This window comes from Ranitomeya imitator, chromosome 6, assembly GCF_032444005.1.
Source record: "Ranitomeya imitator isolate aRanImi1 chromosome 6, aRanImi1.pri, whole genome shotgun sequence".
Lineage (NCBI taxonomy): Eukaryota > Metazoa > Chordata > Amphibia > Anura > Dendrobatidae > Ranitomeya > Ranitomeya imitator.
In genome coordinates, this window is record NC_091287.1 from 157,386,037 (window position 1) to 157,401,409 (window position 15,373).

The 15,373-nt window shown below is 43.4% G+C and overlaps 1 protein-coding gene across 3 annotated transcripts in view; it reads left to right on the forward strand.

Annotated features, from left to right (window-relative positions):
* ANLN (anillin, actin binding protein) overlaps positions 1-15,373 on the forward strand; it is a 118,200-nt gene that overhangs the window by 56,555 nt on the left and 46,272 nt on the right. For 2 of the 3 annotated variants that reach the window (XM_069730227.1, XM_069730225.1), the window contains exons 6-13: positions 4,222-4,406; positions 4,515-4,622; positions 9,278-9,377; positions 10,550-10,669; positions 12,063-12,331; positions 12,416-12,567; positions 12,692-12,839; positions 13,398-13,533. In XM_069730227.1, the coding sequence (XP_069586328.1) occupies positions 4,222-4,406; positions 4,515-4,622; positions 9,278-9,377; positions 10,550-10,669; positions 12,063-12,331; positions 12,416-12,567; positions 12,692-12,839; positions 13,398-13,533 (1,218 nt within the window). The remainder of the gene's footprint in view (positions 1-4,221; positions 4,407-4,514; positions 4,623-9,277; positions 9,378-10,549; positions 10,670-12,062; positions 12,332-12,415; positions 12,568-12,691; positions 12,840-13,397; positions 13,534-15,373) is intronic. The other variant, XM_069730226.1, reaches the window with a different exon arrangement.

Sequence of the window (15,373 nt, forward strand, 5' to 3'; positions counted from 1 at the left end):
CCACCCTGTTGTACAGCCCTTTTAATCTATTTCTAAGAAGCTCTGTATAATCCTGTGTATATATACTGTGTTTCCCCATAAATAGGGCCTCCCCCCCACCCCGAAAGTAAGGCATTAAGGCATGCTTGGGGGAACACTGTGCCTGCTAATATAAGGCGCCCCCCCCCCCCCAAAAAAAAAAAAAAAAATTAAAAAAAATAAGGCATACTTTGTTCTGTGCATGGGGCATGCAGTTGTCTCGTTCCCGCTGTCGGGTGCTCTCCGATGCCTGCCACTGCAGCCGCGCTGTTCGCAGGAGTTAATCACAGCCTCGGAGCTGTGTGCCGATCTCTGCCCATGAACCAATCACAGCGCAGGAACCATGGGCCAGCTCACGTCATCCATAGCCTCTGATTGTTCCTGCCCTCTGATTGGCCCAGGGCTCCTGCACCATCAAAGCACTGAAAGCAGCACCGCGGAGGAAACCAGTAAGAAAGTGTGTGTGTGTACGGTACACACGGGAGGCTGCAGTGGGATACCGGGATGATGGGAGGCAGCATTGGGATACCGGCATGATGGGAGGCAGCATTGGGATACCGGGATGATGGGAGGCAGCAGTGGGATACCGGGATGATGGGAGGCTGCAGTGGGATACCGGGATGATGGGAGGCAGCAGTGGGATACCGGGATGATGGGAGGCTGCAGTGGGAAACCGGGATGATGGGAGGCTGCAGTGGGAAACCGGGATGATGGGAGGCTGCAGTGGGATACCGGGATGATGGGAGGCTGCAGTGGGATACCGGGATGATGGGAGGCAGCAGTGGGATACCGGGATGATGGGAGGCAGCAGTGGGATACTAGGATGATGGGAGGCTGATGTGGGATGATGGGAGGCTGCAATACTGTACTGTAGAATGATGGGGGTGCTGTTTTGGGGACTGTAAAGGGATGATGAGGGCTGCAATGGGATGATGGGAATATTTGGGGCTGCAAAATGATGATGGGGCTCCTATGGTAAAGGAACTGCTGTGGGTAATTGTTACGGTAGCGGTACAGTGTCCAGAAAGTGTGTGGGAGCCATTTTAGAGCCCTTATGTTTTGTGGCCCTGTGTGGGAGTCAGGCAATTACAGTACCGTACCGTAGTGTTACTTTGATTTGTTGTCTGCTTTCCTGCTGAACGGTCTACTGTAAAGTACCGTACTGCAAAAGAAATACCGTAACTAATGGTGATACGGTATATTTTTACTCCTAGACATGAGCGCTAAAAAAAAAGCGCTATTCCGTCGAGTACAAAAAAGGAATCGTGGAAGAATCTTGGGGCAAAAATCTTACTGAATTTTGCAAAGAGAAAATGTTGTGTCCAAATGGTCCAAAAATGGCGAGCAGATTACGGTAACCTCAGTCAACAAGTGGACCGCGGAAATGCTAAAAAGCGCAAGGTTGGATCTGGTCGGCAACCATTATATTCCGAGCTGGAAGACCTGATCTGTGAGTGGGTTGCTGACAGGAGAGCAAAGACATTGGTTGTGACTAGGGCTCAGATTCAAGAATTTGCCCTTGCAATGGCACCGCAGTTTGAAATTGCCCCTGAAGAGTTCAAGGCATCACAACACTGGCTGGATAACTTCCTTCAACGAACTGAACTGTCTTTGAGAAGATCCACAACACTCTTTAGGCTGGAAGATGCTGAAATTATTGAACGCACATTTGCATTCAAGACCTTTGTTGATGACGCTGACTTCTCTAAATACAATCTTTCTGACATGATTGCCATGGATGAAACTGCAGTGTTTATGGGCCAAGCATCTCAAACAACAATTGAACAATGAGGTGCCTCCTCAGTGTACGTTCCCTCCACTGCTTATGAAAGTGCACGTGTTACCTGTATTTCGGCGATGCGTCTGGATAGCACTAAAGTCCCACCTTTACTCATTTCAAAGGGCAAGAAAGACCAGATTGAACGTGTTTCAGGCATTTATATTTTTGAAACTAAAAAAGCCTGGGCCACACAAGCAGTTATAAGGAAGTGGGTCGATTTAATGCTGCCGCTTGTTATGCGAGGGAGCCAAAGAGGAATGCTGATCTGGGATGCAGCCAGCACACACCGAGCCAAAGACATGAAGAACTTCCATCATGAGAGAAAAATAGATCAAATAATGATTCCTGCAGGAATATCAGCTTATCTCCAGTCTCTTGGTACCGCCATTAACAAGCCATTCAAGGACAATTTGCGTGTGAAAATCAATGACTACATTGAAAATAGAATGGAGAGAAATCAACGTGGAAAGTTTGTGAAACCTAAATTGCCAGCGATTGTTACTTGGGTGAAGAATTTATGGGAGAAAATCACTGACACTTGCATTGCAAATGCACTACGAGTGCTACCTTGACAAGAAGTGCTCATTTAAAGGGAAGGTGCCACCAGTTTTCTTGTATTTTGTTTTTTTGTGAAATTAAGCTTAAAATAGTAATTGAAATGTATTAATGCACGGTTTGCGAACATTTCTATATGAAAAATATTATATATTTTTCTACAAATATACATATTTACCACTAGGGGGGGCATTTTCCATTTTAGACCTCAAGCAGCTATAGTAAGATTTACCAGGAGCAAAATTGGGGCAGTAACTGCTGACATCACCATTTCCCTCCCCTTTTGGGTGGTCTAATATCCCTGGGGCAGAATGAAGAGCAGCATCACAGGGCAGCACCATTTTGTGTGTGACTGCCCTGTGACCTGCTATCGCCAGCAGTTACTGCATCAGAGGCACAGCTTGTTTACAGAGGAGCAGAACACAGTGGGCTCCGCAGCATATTTTGTGAATAACATTCTTGCCATCCCCCTTCCCCCATCTTAATCCCTGTCCTGTCAGCTGCCCTGCTCTCTCTCTCCAGGTGTCACCTCCCTCTCTGCAGGCTGTGAGTGCAGCTTACCAGAGATCACAGGGACTGTGTGTGAGGGGGAGGCGGAGACACAGCAGGAGAAGCACACAGGGCAGTGTGTGAGGAGCAGAGGATGTGTGCCTGCCTGGAGTACAGAGGAGCAGTGAGCGCTTCTCTCCTGCGATAGAGAGCACAGGGCTATAATAAAATGGCAGCTAGTCACACCTACAGCAGTGAATTGTGCAGCCCACAGAGGCGTGCCCAGCTCACTGCTAATGCTGCTGCAATGTTACAGATGGGGTCAGCGCCGGTCTATTATCTCTTATGTCCATGGGGTGCCGTAATCTGACACTGATAGTGCCCTGCTACTGCTGCAAAACCAAGATGTCAGCCCCCAGTGCCTTCTTTAAACTCATATAACACATGAAATCTGTTTCACATGCATTTCAAACTTGCTTATAGCAGCATGTTATGCTACATTACAGTGATTTATTAATGACCTACAAACGCGGTACCTTCCCTTTAAGGACAGTGCTATTGCTATACATGAGAGATATGGGCCAATGATTCTGAAAGATATGGAGTCACAAGAAATTCCACAGGAACTTCAGAATTTGGATTGTTATGATGATGTTCCAGAAGATGATGGCATGGTTGTCATTGAATAAATCTTGTTTTGTGTTATTAAATATTAAGATGAGTAAATGAACCATTGTTCGTTGTTTTACATGTTGTACATGGAAATACCGTAATTATACGGTAGTAACAAGATATTCATGATTCGATTCACAGTTTATTTGATTCTACTGTTTTGTGATGACTACTGTTCAGCATACAAGTGTATGTTAATAAATGCTAATTTTTTTTATCAAAAAAAATTTGTCAATTCTTTTTCTTAAGAAAATAAGACCCCCACCCCCACCCCCGAAAATAAGACATGGTGCAACTTTCGGAGCAAAAAATAATATAAGACTGTGTCTCATTTTCAGGGAAACAGGGTAGCATCGCCATACGTAGCAGGTGGCAGCTGTGATCATACAGCTCACAGTCGCCTGATGCTGACAGAATCAAAGATGACTTTGGACTCAATGTTTGATTATAAAAAGGAAGCTACAACTATAACAAAGTTGGCTTGCTTGTGTGTTTTGTTTTTTGACTTTTTTTTTTTTCATTAAAAAAAACAACAACTTGCAACTCTCCTAATAGAATGTATTTGTTAATCTTCCTGCCTAAAGGGAGTTCTGTTGCTTACATTATACAACGAGTTTAATGTGTTAAATTACCACTGTGCCACACTAAACCCATATTCTCATCATCTGTCGCCTAGAACGTAACAAGTAGTTCCCACTGTGTTACAGGTGGGCCTGGAATTAAATCATTCCTGGAGCGTTTTGGAGAGAAGTGTCAAGAACGTAGCCCTGCACCAACAAATCTTGCCCTAAAGTCTGCAGTGTTGACTCCGAATACAAGGAGTATCCAAGAAAGGCTGCTGAAGCAAAATGATGTCTCCAGTACTGCTAGCCTAACACAGCAGCAGAAGCAGGTGTTTATTTTCTACCGCAATCGTTTGTCACATATGCCATTGTGTTTACTACAAACTTGTACTTCTACTAACTTGACACTTTATTATTTTGTGCTGTTAATTCAAAAGGAACGTGAGCGAGAACTTGCAGCTCTTCGTAGCAGGTTTGATAAAGGCAGAGTGTGGAATGCAGACAAGGAAGATACGACTAAAACAAAACCGCAGGAGCCGCAACTGGTAATTTCTTATGTCATAATTTACCAACACATGTTCATCATGGAGAAATTGTGGAGAAAAGTAAAGGGTGACACTTTTGTGCTATTTACCGTATTTTTCGGACTACAAGACGCACTTTTTTTCCCAAAAAATGTTAGGGGAAAATGGGGGTGCGTTTTGTAGTCGCAATATACTTACAAATCATGCGGCAGCGGCGGCGGTCCCGATGCAGCCTCCCTTCCCATGCTGGTGTGGCTGTGCTGCGGGCAGGGGCTGTGCTGCGGGGCTGTGGCAGCAGCTCTCTGGGCTCAGTGGGGGCTCCGACGGCATTTCGAAAAAAAGCCCTGTGGTCCCCCGCTCATCCGTTAATGGCATGTTGCGGTGGCCTCCGAGAACATGGGCGCAGGGAAAATGGCCGCTGGGCCGGCGCACGCTCAGATTCAAATCTCGTCAACGAGATCTCGTCTCCCGAGATCTCGGGGCGAGATCTCGGCAACAAGATCTGAATCTGAGCGTGCGCCAGCCGGCGGCCATTTTCCCGGCGCCCATGTTCTCGGAGGCCACCGCAACATGGCCATGCCATTAACGGATGAGCGGGGGGCCACCGGGCTTTGACGAAATGCCGTCGGAGCCCTCACTGAGCCCAGAGAGCTGCTGCCCCTGCCCCGCAGCACAGCCCCTGCCCCGCAGCACAGCCACTGTTCCGGAGCCCAGCCACTGTTCCGGAGCCCAGCCACTGTTCCGGAGCCCAGCCACTGTTCCGGAGCCCAGCCACTGTTCCGGAGCACAGCCCCTGCCCCGGAGCACAGCCACTGTTCTGGAGCGGAGCACAGCCCCTGCCCCGGAGCACAGCCACTACCCCGAAGCACAGAGCCTCCACCCCTGCCCAAGCACAGAGCACCAGCCTGGGATGGGATTTCCTGGAGGCCAACACACCAGCCTGGACCACCGAAAGACCCCTGTGACCACTTCTCCACCTGTGCCGATCCCTTCACTGGTAAGCTGAATTCGGACTGTAAGACGTACCGCCATTTGAAACATTTTTTTTCCCCTTATTTTTATTCTGAAAATTTGGGGTGCGTCTTATGGTCCGAAAAGAATAAAATGAGACAACTTTGCAGTACCAAACTCAATCACCTGTACACTATATATACAATTATAATAATTAGGCAATTCTTATTTTTTATTATTTACTAGCTGTACTACCCGGCTTCGCCCGAGTTAATAACTGCTGTTGGCAAAATAGAATGTCTTAACAAAAATGTATTCTGCACACAAAAACCACAAAACTCCCTCTCCTCAGAAAGTTAACTGGCCCTTGAGGAAGCAGCTCTTGTTTTCATGTCTGCAAGCCTCGCTTCCCTCTCCTCCGAAAGTTCATTGCCCCTTGAGGAAGCAGCTCTTGTTTTCAAGCCTCGCTTCCCTCTGCTCAGAAAGTTCATTGGCTCTTGATGAAGCAGCTGCTGTTCTCATGTGTGTCAGCCTTGTTTCTCGGTCTTCACATTTTTGATTGGCCCGTAATGCAGCTTTTCTTTTCGCATCAGCTGACATTCGTGCCATGGAATTCATTTTCTTAAGAGGCATTATTGTGGTAAAAATAGTCTGTAACTGGCAGTTTCTATATCCTCTCACATAGAGGTAATGTGACTGACATCAGCCTTTCCACCAACACACCCTAACTGACATGCTATTACCTCACACAAGCTTTGTTATACTGAGAATGTCCTTTGTTGCCTATATTTACCAATCAGAGCTCAGATTAATTAACTGTAGCAAAATTGAAGCTGAGCTGTGATTGGTTGCTATTGGCAGCCTGATAAATCCCCAGCCAACAGAAGCCCTCCCCCCTGGCAGTATATATTAGCTCACACATACACATAATAGACCGGTCATGTGACTGACAGCTGCTGTATTTCCTATATGGTACATTTGTTGCTCTTGTAGTTTGTCTGCTTATTAATCAGATTTTTATTTTTGAAGGATAATACCAGACTTGTGTGTGTTTTAGGGCGAGTTTCATGTGTCAAGTTGTGTGTGGCGACATGCGTGTAGCAACTTTTTGTGTGTCGAGTTGCATGTGACAGGTTAGTTTAGTAAGTTGTGTGCAGCAAGTTTTGCGCTTGGCGAGTTTTATGTGTGGTGCGTTTTGAGTACGTGCAAGTTTTTTGTGAGGCAACTTTTGTGCATGTGGCAATTTTTCCGCGTGTGCAAGTTTTGCATGTGGCGAGTTTTCCATGAGGTGAGTTTTGCACATGTGGCGAGTTTTGCGTGAGCCTGGTTTTGCATGTGGCGAGTTTTGCATGTGGCGAATTTTGCGCGGGGCAACTTTTGTGTTTCGACTTTTATGTGGCGAGGTTGGTGTATGTGTGGTGAAATGTGTGCTGAGGGTGGTATATGTGTTCAAGCACGTGGTAGTGTGTGGTGCATTTTGTGTGTGTTCATATCCCCGTGTGTGGTGAGTATCCCATGTCGGGGCCCCACCTTAGCAGCTGTACAGTATATACTCTTTGGCGCCATCGCTCTCACTCTTTAAGTCCCCCTTGTTCACATCTGGCAGCTGTCAATTTGCCTCCAACACTTTTCCTTTCACTTTCTCCATTTATGTAGATCGGGGCAAAATTGTTTGGTGAATTGGAACGCGCGGGGTTAAAATTTCGTCTCACGACATAGCCTATGACGCTCTCGGGGTCCAGATGTGTGCAAAATTTTGTGGCTGTAGCTGAGATGGTGCAGATGCCAGTCCCGGAGATATCTATCTATCTATCCATCTCCGGGACTGGCATCTGCACCATCGCAGCTACAGCCACAAAATATGTATCTCACACACACACACACACTTTTGTTTCTTAGATAGAATATCTGTGTGTATAATTATTAGGAAACATTTTTTGTGTGCAAAATTATTATGCAATTAAATAAAAAATGTTTTCCCATCTCAAGAAATGTTTATTTTGGTAGTGAGAATAACCAAACTACCCAAAATTTACGAAGATACATTTCAAGAGATATTTTGGTGACCAATATAGCCACCCTAGATTTCAGTAAGTCATAAGCCTTAAACTATGGAGTCTGTCAGTTTCCTAATCTGTTGACGAACACTTTTTTGGATAGCGCCAACCACCGTCTCCCAGACAGTGTTTAGAGAGGTGTACTGTTTTTCTTCCCTGTAAATCTCCCGTGAAGAAGGCCGACAAGTTCTCAGTAGGGTTTAGGTAAGGGCTTTTCATCTGTAAGCGATGGAGCATTGTTCGGCATAAAAATCATGGGTTTCTTGACAGATGTAAACAAATTTTTCTGTACCTCTGCTGGAAGAAAATGTGTCGTAAAAACTGGCAAGAGATTTGGGAATTGATTTTCAGTTTACCAAGTTGCTTATCTTTAAAGACGCTCTCCTCCCTTCAAAGTGTTTATCCTCTTAATATATTCACATCACTATGTACTTACAATTCCTCATTTTACCTTTCTAACCAGTTCTTCTCTTTTCCATTAGTTTATGACATCACGTGATTAAAAACGGACTAGCTTGAATCCTTCTAATTTTCCTGCATCAGTCACTGCAAAAGTCCCTGGCAGGGGGAGGAGGGAATAGCTGAGTCAGGAGGTGAACAGAGGAATGATTTATAAGGGTAGAAGAGACTTCATGTTTCTACACTGAGCAGAGAAAATAGAAGTATTAGATGGGTAGAAGGGCAAAATGAGCAATTGTATGTACACAGTGCTATATAACATGATTGCAATATATTAAGAGCATAAACCCTTTGGGAGGAGTGCTTCTTTAATAATACCCGGACATAGCAGTACCTCACCTACACCTTGCTGGCATCTGAGTCGATGTGGAGATACAGCCATGGGTCCTTCCATCTGGTCTGACAAGTCACTCTCTCACTCTGACTGTTCAGTAGTCGTCAGGTATTTGATACTTCTCAAATCTTTGTAAGTTAATGTGCATCTTTTTTTTTTTTCCCTCGACATGTTTTTTGGTAGCCTGTCGACTCTTTGCAACCAAACTTTTGATGGTTCTGTGATCGCACCTCAAAATCTTAGCAATTTCAAAGAGTGCTGTATCCCTCTGTAAGAACTTTTAATACGTTTTTGACCTTTCAGATTCAGTTAAATCTTTTTTTGCCTGCGGAAACCATGCTGCCTAATAATTCTGCACATCTTGATAAAGGGTGTTGTTGTATCCTTAGGCCTCACCCTTCCTCATTACACTTGGTTTCTAAAATCTGTTCCAAAATGATATGGTGAAGATACTCACTTGCCAAAGCGTTGTGCACACGGTGTATGGGCAAGTCTGTGCCGGTGTGAGGCTTTAGACCAATCAAACATTGAAGCCCTATCCTTAGTCGATAAGAAAATTCAGGCTATGAAAATCCCTTCATTTCCTTTTCTGAAAAGTCTGCAGTTGTATCAAATAAGGATGCATATAGGTTAGCAATACCAAAGAAGCAGGTTATGCATTTGTTGCTAATGAAAACCAAAGGTATTGAATATCTTACTATACATGAGTGACTTGTGTTCCTTCAGTGTTATCCTTATATAAAGATCAATGTGTTTTGTTACCAAATTGGAAATATTGGAATGTTTCTAAATGTATTATTTTTGTATCTCTTTATACATCGTTTATAGAAGTGCAAATATATTGTGTTTTTCTACCATCTTTATCGTTGGAAAAGCAGGTTCATCCTTCAACCTCTAGCAAACCACCCAAGCCAGATGTAATTTCCCATCCTGTAGCTGAAAGGTTCCCCGTTACACCAGAGAAAAGTAATACAGGTAATGATGCATGACTGGGTGGTTGACTTGTAAGGCCGACTAGCTCCAGCAGAAGTAATATAAATACAACCACTTTTGTAGCTTTGCTATTGCTATACCGTTCATTTATTCTTTGAATTGTGCTTAGTTTCCGTCTGTACTTGTGTAGCTCCTCTGTTCTCTAATAAAGTAAGATGAAACCGCTATTGACCACATCCCCACTCAGAAGTGTAGATTTACATCCTACAATTCAGTACTCCGTGCAGGGAGGCCTAAATTTACGACGTTGGTGTCAATGTCTGACTGTGCGCCATAGCGTTTTGCTGTGGTAGCTTCCCTGACTTAGCAAATAATTGACCTCTCCAAGTAATATTTCTGGGCCCATTTCCTTAGACCTGTGTGTTGTTTCATTCCTCCATTATTGTGACTAGAAACATTTGAAAACCTTGACAAGGAGGTGGTACCATTTGGTTCGTGTCCCACACAGTCTGGTATTGGCAAGCACTGATTCACCGGGAGCACATTGATAACATGTTGGTTATACCTGTTGTCAATTTTTCATAACTTTCTGAGAGGAAAAACAGGGACTGAACAATAGAAAGCGCTAAGAGGAGGTGCTCCATAATGATTACATAATGGAACCGCTGGTGTTATAAAGTATTCTAATTTACGGAGATAACGACCTTTGGGTTTTCATTGGCTGTAACCCATAATCATCAACATTAACAGAAATAAACACTTGAAATAGATTGTTCTGTTTGTAATGACTTATCTAATATACGAGTTTCACTTTTTGTATTGAAGAACTGAAAGTAACTTTTGCTCTAATTTCGTGAGAAGCAGCAGTGTATATAAATAATTATTTGCCTAAAATACAAAGGAAATGTGTCATCTTTAACTTTAGGCCTTTTAGACATCATTTCTTCGTTCAGCGTGATTAACTGTTCACAATAACAGTAATTTTGACCAGGGGTGCCCAAACTTTTACATGCAATTTCAGTAGCGGACAGCATTACTCTGTCAGTCCTAAACAATAGTCATGTTCAACTACTTCATTCAAAAAAGGGAAACTGCCCCCCATTCTCATGATTGCAGAGGATCCCTGTGGTGTGCATAGCTGGTAGGTTGTAATTCAGGCAGAGTGAAGTAAAACTTCTCCGTTGATTGTTTTAATTTATTGTAAAATCCCTCAGGTGCAGTGCAATATCAAATGACTGAGCATCTTCACAGCCCTGGGAAAACCATACAACAATCCTCTGTGTCTATAGAGAAGTCTAAACCACACGTGGATGCGAAAGTTGGTGGAAAGAAAGGTTAGTTTTCATAACTTAATGCTTTGTTAGCACCGTATGAAAGAATAACGGTAGTATAGCACAGATTATGATTCTACCAACATTTATGTACTGCCCAGTAATTCAACTCCTCTCATGCAATCCACCTTGACGTATAAAGTCCTTTTCTGTGTAGAGGGGGTGCTGTAAGCTATTGTTGGACTTAGGCTAGGTTCACATTAGCGTTTCTGTGTGCAGCATCTGCATGCGCAAACGCATGCTTACGCCTCCGCATCATCTTATGCATGACACACAAAAAAAGCTAATGTGCATGCGTCTAAATGCGTTCTGGCATGCGTCTGCTGTTTTTATGCGCATGGTGGAGGTGGTGACAATATTTCATGGACATGCGTAGACTGAATTACGCATGTGTATCAAACGCATGTGTACACATGTTTTTGCGTACCAATGCATTCCCATAGACAGTAATGCGTCTTTTTGACGCCAAAAAATTGCAACATGTTGCGTTCACCGCACACCGCGAAGCGATGCATGCGTGTGCATCCACATGCAAACGCATGTTCCTGCGTACACCATGTTAAAGATATGGACGCATGCGGATCATACGCTGTGCACAGAAACGCTAATGTGAACGTGGCCTTAGGTACAGAGATTATTAAGAAGGTAGAGTATCTTCTAGCTTTTTCAGCCATCTTCCCACAAAACTTATGCTATTAAGTGGGAGCCATTAAACTGGACCAGCTGTTACATCATTTAGCCGCTGTAAAAATGCAAGCCATTACACCAGTGTGAATAGAGCATATTTTACACAAATACACATTTCCTGCAAGTGACACAACATAGAAAATAAACCACTAATAGTTTTCAGTATCGCTAAGTGATGTGCTGAGAAAATGCAAAGTGTCAAAGAAATGGCCCAACAAATTTTCAACACTAGAAATATTTCCTTACCTATAAACCTTAATCTTAGGGAGATTCTTGAATAGTAACATAATTGTTGGAATCCTTTAAAATCTTGCTAGAGAAAAGCTACAGATTAGATAAGTTTGAAGTGTAGTGACCGGTGAAGCTACTATAGATGATGGCGCTTGTGTTATAGAAGCTTATAAAGCCTCCCCTTTTCCTCATAGTTTGTAAGCTTGCGAGCAGGGTCCTCATTCCTCCTGGTATCTGTTTTGAACTGTATTTCTGTTATGCTGTAATGTCTATTGTCTGTACAAGTCCCCTCTATAATTTGTAAAGCGCTGCGGAATATGTTGGCGCTATATAAATAAAAATTATTATTATTATTATATTATAAGCCTGTGCATAGAGATGACTATAGCTAGGAGCTATACCATTCCATAGTGACGGCAAGATCGATCTTCATCTTTTCATTTGGTTGCTTAGATTATTTGTTTTCTCTTCCTAACAGTTGAAGTGACGAATGAGGTTGAAATGAGTGTAGATGGTGATATTGATGAGATAAACAGTTCAGAAGTGATCACCAGCATATTTAGTGATGCTTTGGAAGATGTGGATGATGATGATACCTTTGAAGAAAGTTCATCAAAACAAATGGAAAAAGCCTGTGATGATGGGGAAAGTGATGGAGAAAGAGATGACGGGGACGATGCTTTTAACATTTCTTCTATGTCTTTGCTCGCTCCTTTAGCAGAGACAGTTGGCGTTGGAAGTCCAGAAGTATGTTTAAGTAGCATTTAACTATTCCTCCTGATGTTTTACTAATGAACTGTCTGCAATTCACCAACTTTGTTTATTATTTAGGCCTTACTCTCAAAATCCAGCATGGCAGCAGACAGTAGTAAAGTCTGTGACAGCCCAAAATCGGTGACGTTCCAAACTTCAGCCAGTGAGGACGCTGCAGAATTCCAGGAGAGTGTTCTGGATGAAGAGGAAAACCCAAATCTTCTATATAGGTACTTTATACATACACTGTGTGTGTGTATATAATATACATGTGTTTATTTATTAAAGGACAAAAGAACAATTAATGCCCTGTGCAAAATGCAAATATCTGGCCTGTCTATTGTTTCCATTCAGCATTGACGCATACAGATCACAAAGATTCAAGGAGTCTGATCGTCCTCCAGTAGTGCAGAAAATTGTCCGTAAAGAAGATGTGTCTTCTCGCGTCGAGGACAAAAGGAATGCATCTCCACGGCCTCTTAACATCAAGCAAAAAATGAAGGTATTGTTACTGGTGTTTTAATTTCCTTTTCTGGCTAGTAATCTGTGAAAAAACATGATGAACTTCATTCTTCATGAATTCTGGAAAAGGCGGAGGCCTGATACAAGAGCATTTCATGTGAGCACGGTATACGCAGCAGCCTTGTTAGTTTTGCAATAAGATTCCACAAAAAAGAAAAAAAAATGCCTTTGTCACCAAATTATAAAAATGCCCAAGTTTACATTCCAAAAGTGCACCCATCACTTGTTTAGTCTGCGTGGGTGTTGGTGTTCTGGGTGGCTTGCGTCTTATGTTACCAGTCTAGGTGAAGGTATTGTGCTGGCATAGAAACATATATTGGGGATGGCTGGAATAGACTGTGTCCATCTTTTTTTTGCCTCAAGAATACTTGTAAGATGTTGGTCTTGATGTGAACAGGTACCCCCTTGGGACGTTCCTATTTATATTATACAATTTTGGGGATTTTTTTTTTTTTGTTTTTTTCAAAGCAAAATAGAGCGTTTGTGCTACATAATTTTGGACACGCAGATGAACTTCTCCACTTGTATTATTATGTAGATGCTGAGTAATGAGATCAGCCTGCAGCAAACTGTAATTCATCAGGCCAGCCAGGCTCTGAATTGCTGCATAGATGAAGAACATGGAAAAGGATCCCAAACTGAAGCAGAAGCTGAGCGTTTACTGCTAGTATCAAGTAAGTAGTGATTCCCCAAAATGCCATGAATTCATCTATCAATATGCTGCAGGGGGCCACTGTACGCTGAATGCAGCCCCTGTTTATCATGGCTGCAGCGATTGGCAGTGAAGCTGGAATATCCAGCCAATCACTGCGTTCCTTTCACAGTCAGCACTTGCTCAGTTGTCTGATAGTCGCTATTTGTAATTAATTACCAACTTTCCATATAGTTATGGTTCCAACATACAACATTTGTGTTCAATATCGATCCAATCAATATTGTATGTTGAGGGACCTCTCTTTTCATTATTGTAAACCGGCATTTTGCCATTTTGTTTTGGGGTTTCTATAAATGTATAGAAAAAATGCATCGTGACATATATGTACGAAAAATGTATCCTCTAAACACTTTTATTGTTAAAATGTATCCCTAAATGAAAGCACAATGTAGAGAATACACCAATATAGCTAAGAGTACTAGTTGGAAGTTTGTATACTAGGCTATCCCTACATGAATTCGTGACTTAACAACGGCTTTAAGGAAGTTATCTTTTCGTGTAAACAGTGATTGAAGTCTAATTTTTTTACACATGTAAGCTAGAGCTGCATGTATATATAAGGGGTATACCGGGACCTACTCCCTCCCTCTATGTAAATGTTACCTTTATGTAAAAACTAAGTACCGTATATACTCGACTATAAGCCGACCCGAGTATAATCCGACCCCCCCTAATTTTGCCACAAAAAACTGAGAAAACTTAATGACTCGAGTATAAGCCTAGGGTGGAAAATGCAGCAGCTACCGGTAAATTTCAAAAGCAAAAATAGATACAAATAAAAGTAAAATGAATTGAGACATCAGTAGGTTAAGTGTTTTTGAATATCCATATTGAATCAGGAGCCCCATATAATGCTCCATAAAGTTTGATGGGCCCCATTAGATGCTCCATATTAAAATATGTCCCATATAATGCTGCATAAAGGGTAATAAGGGCCTCATAAGATGCTCCATAGAGCTATTTGCCCTATATAGTGCTGCACAAGTGTTATGGCCCCATAAGATGCTCCGTACAGTCACTTGCCCCATATAGTGCTGCACAAGTGTTATGGCCCCATACAGATGCTCCGCACAGCTACTTGCCCCATATAATGCTGCACAAGTGTTATGGCCCCATAAGATGCTCTGCACAGCCACTTGCCCCATATAGTGCTGCACAAGTATGGCCCCATAAGATGCTCTGCACAGCTACTTGCCCCATATAATGCTGCACAAGTATGGCCCCATAAGATGCTCTGCACAATCACTTGCCCCATATGCTGTGGCTGCCATAAAAGAAAAAAAAATCACATACTCACCTGTCTTCGCTCAGGACCCCGGCACTGTCTCCTGCTCCTGCTCCGTCTTCGGCACTGACATTTAGCAGAGGGCGCGTACTGACTACGTCACCGCGCCCTCTCACCTGAGCGTCACTGCTGAAGACAGATCGACACCCGGACCGAGGAGCAGTTGACTATCGCGCAGCGCAGCGCTCCCCCTCCCCGTATACTTACCTGGTCCTGGCGCTGCGTCCCTGCTTCTTCCAGCGCTGCATCTTCTTCCTGTATTGAGCGGGCAGCGTCACCGCTCATATACAGTAATGAATATGCGGCTCCACCGCTATGGGGGTGGAGCCACATATTCATTACTGTATATGAGCGGTGCCATGTGACCGCTCAATACAGGAAGAAGATGCAACGCTGGAAGAAGCAGGGACCGCGCCGGGAGCAGGTAAGTATAATTACACAGCCCCCGCTCCCCCTCCCGTGCCGACCCCCGGGCATGACTCGAGTATAAGCCGAGAGGGTGACTTTCGGCCCC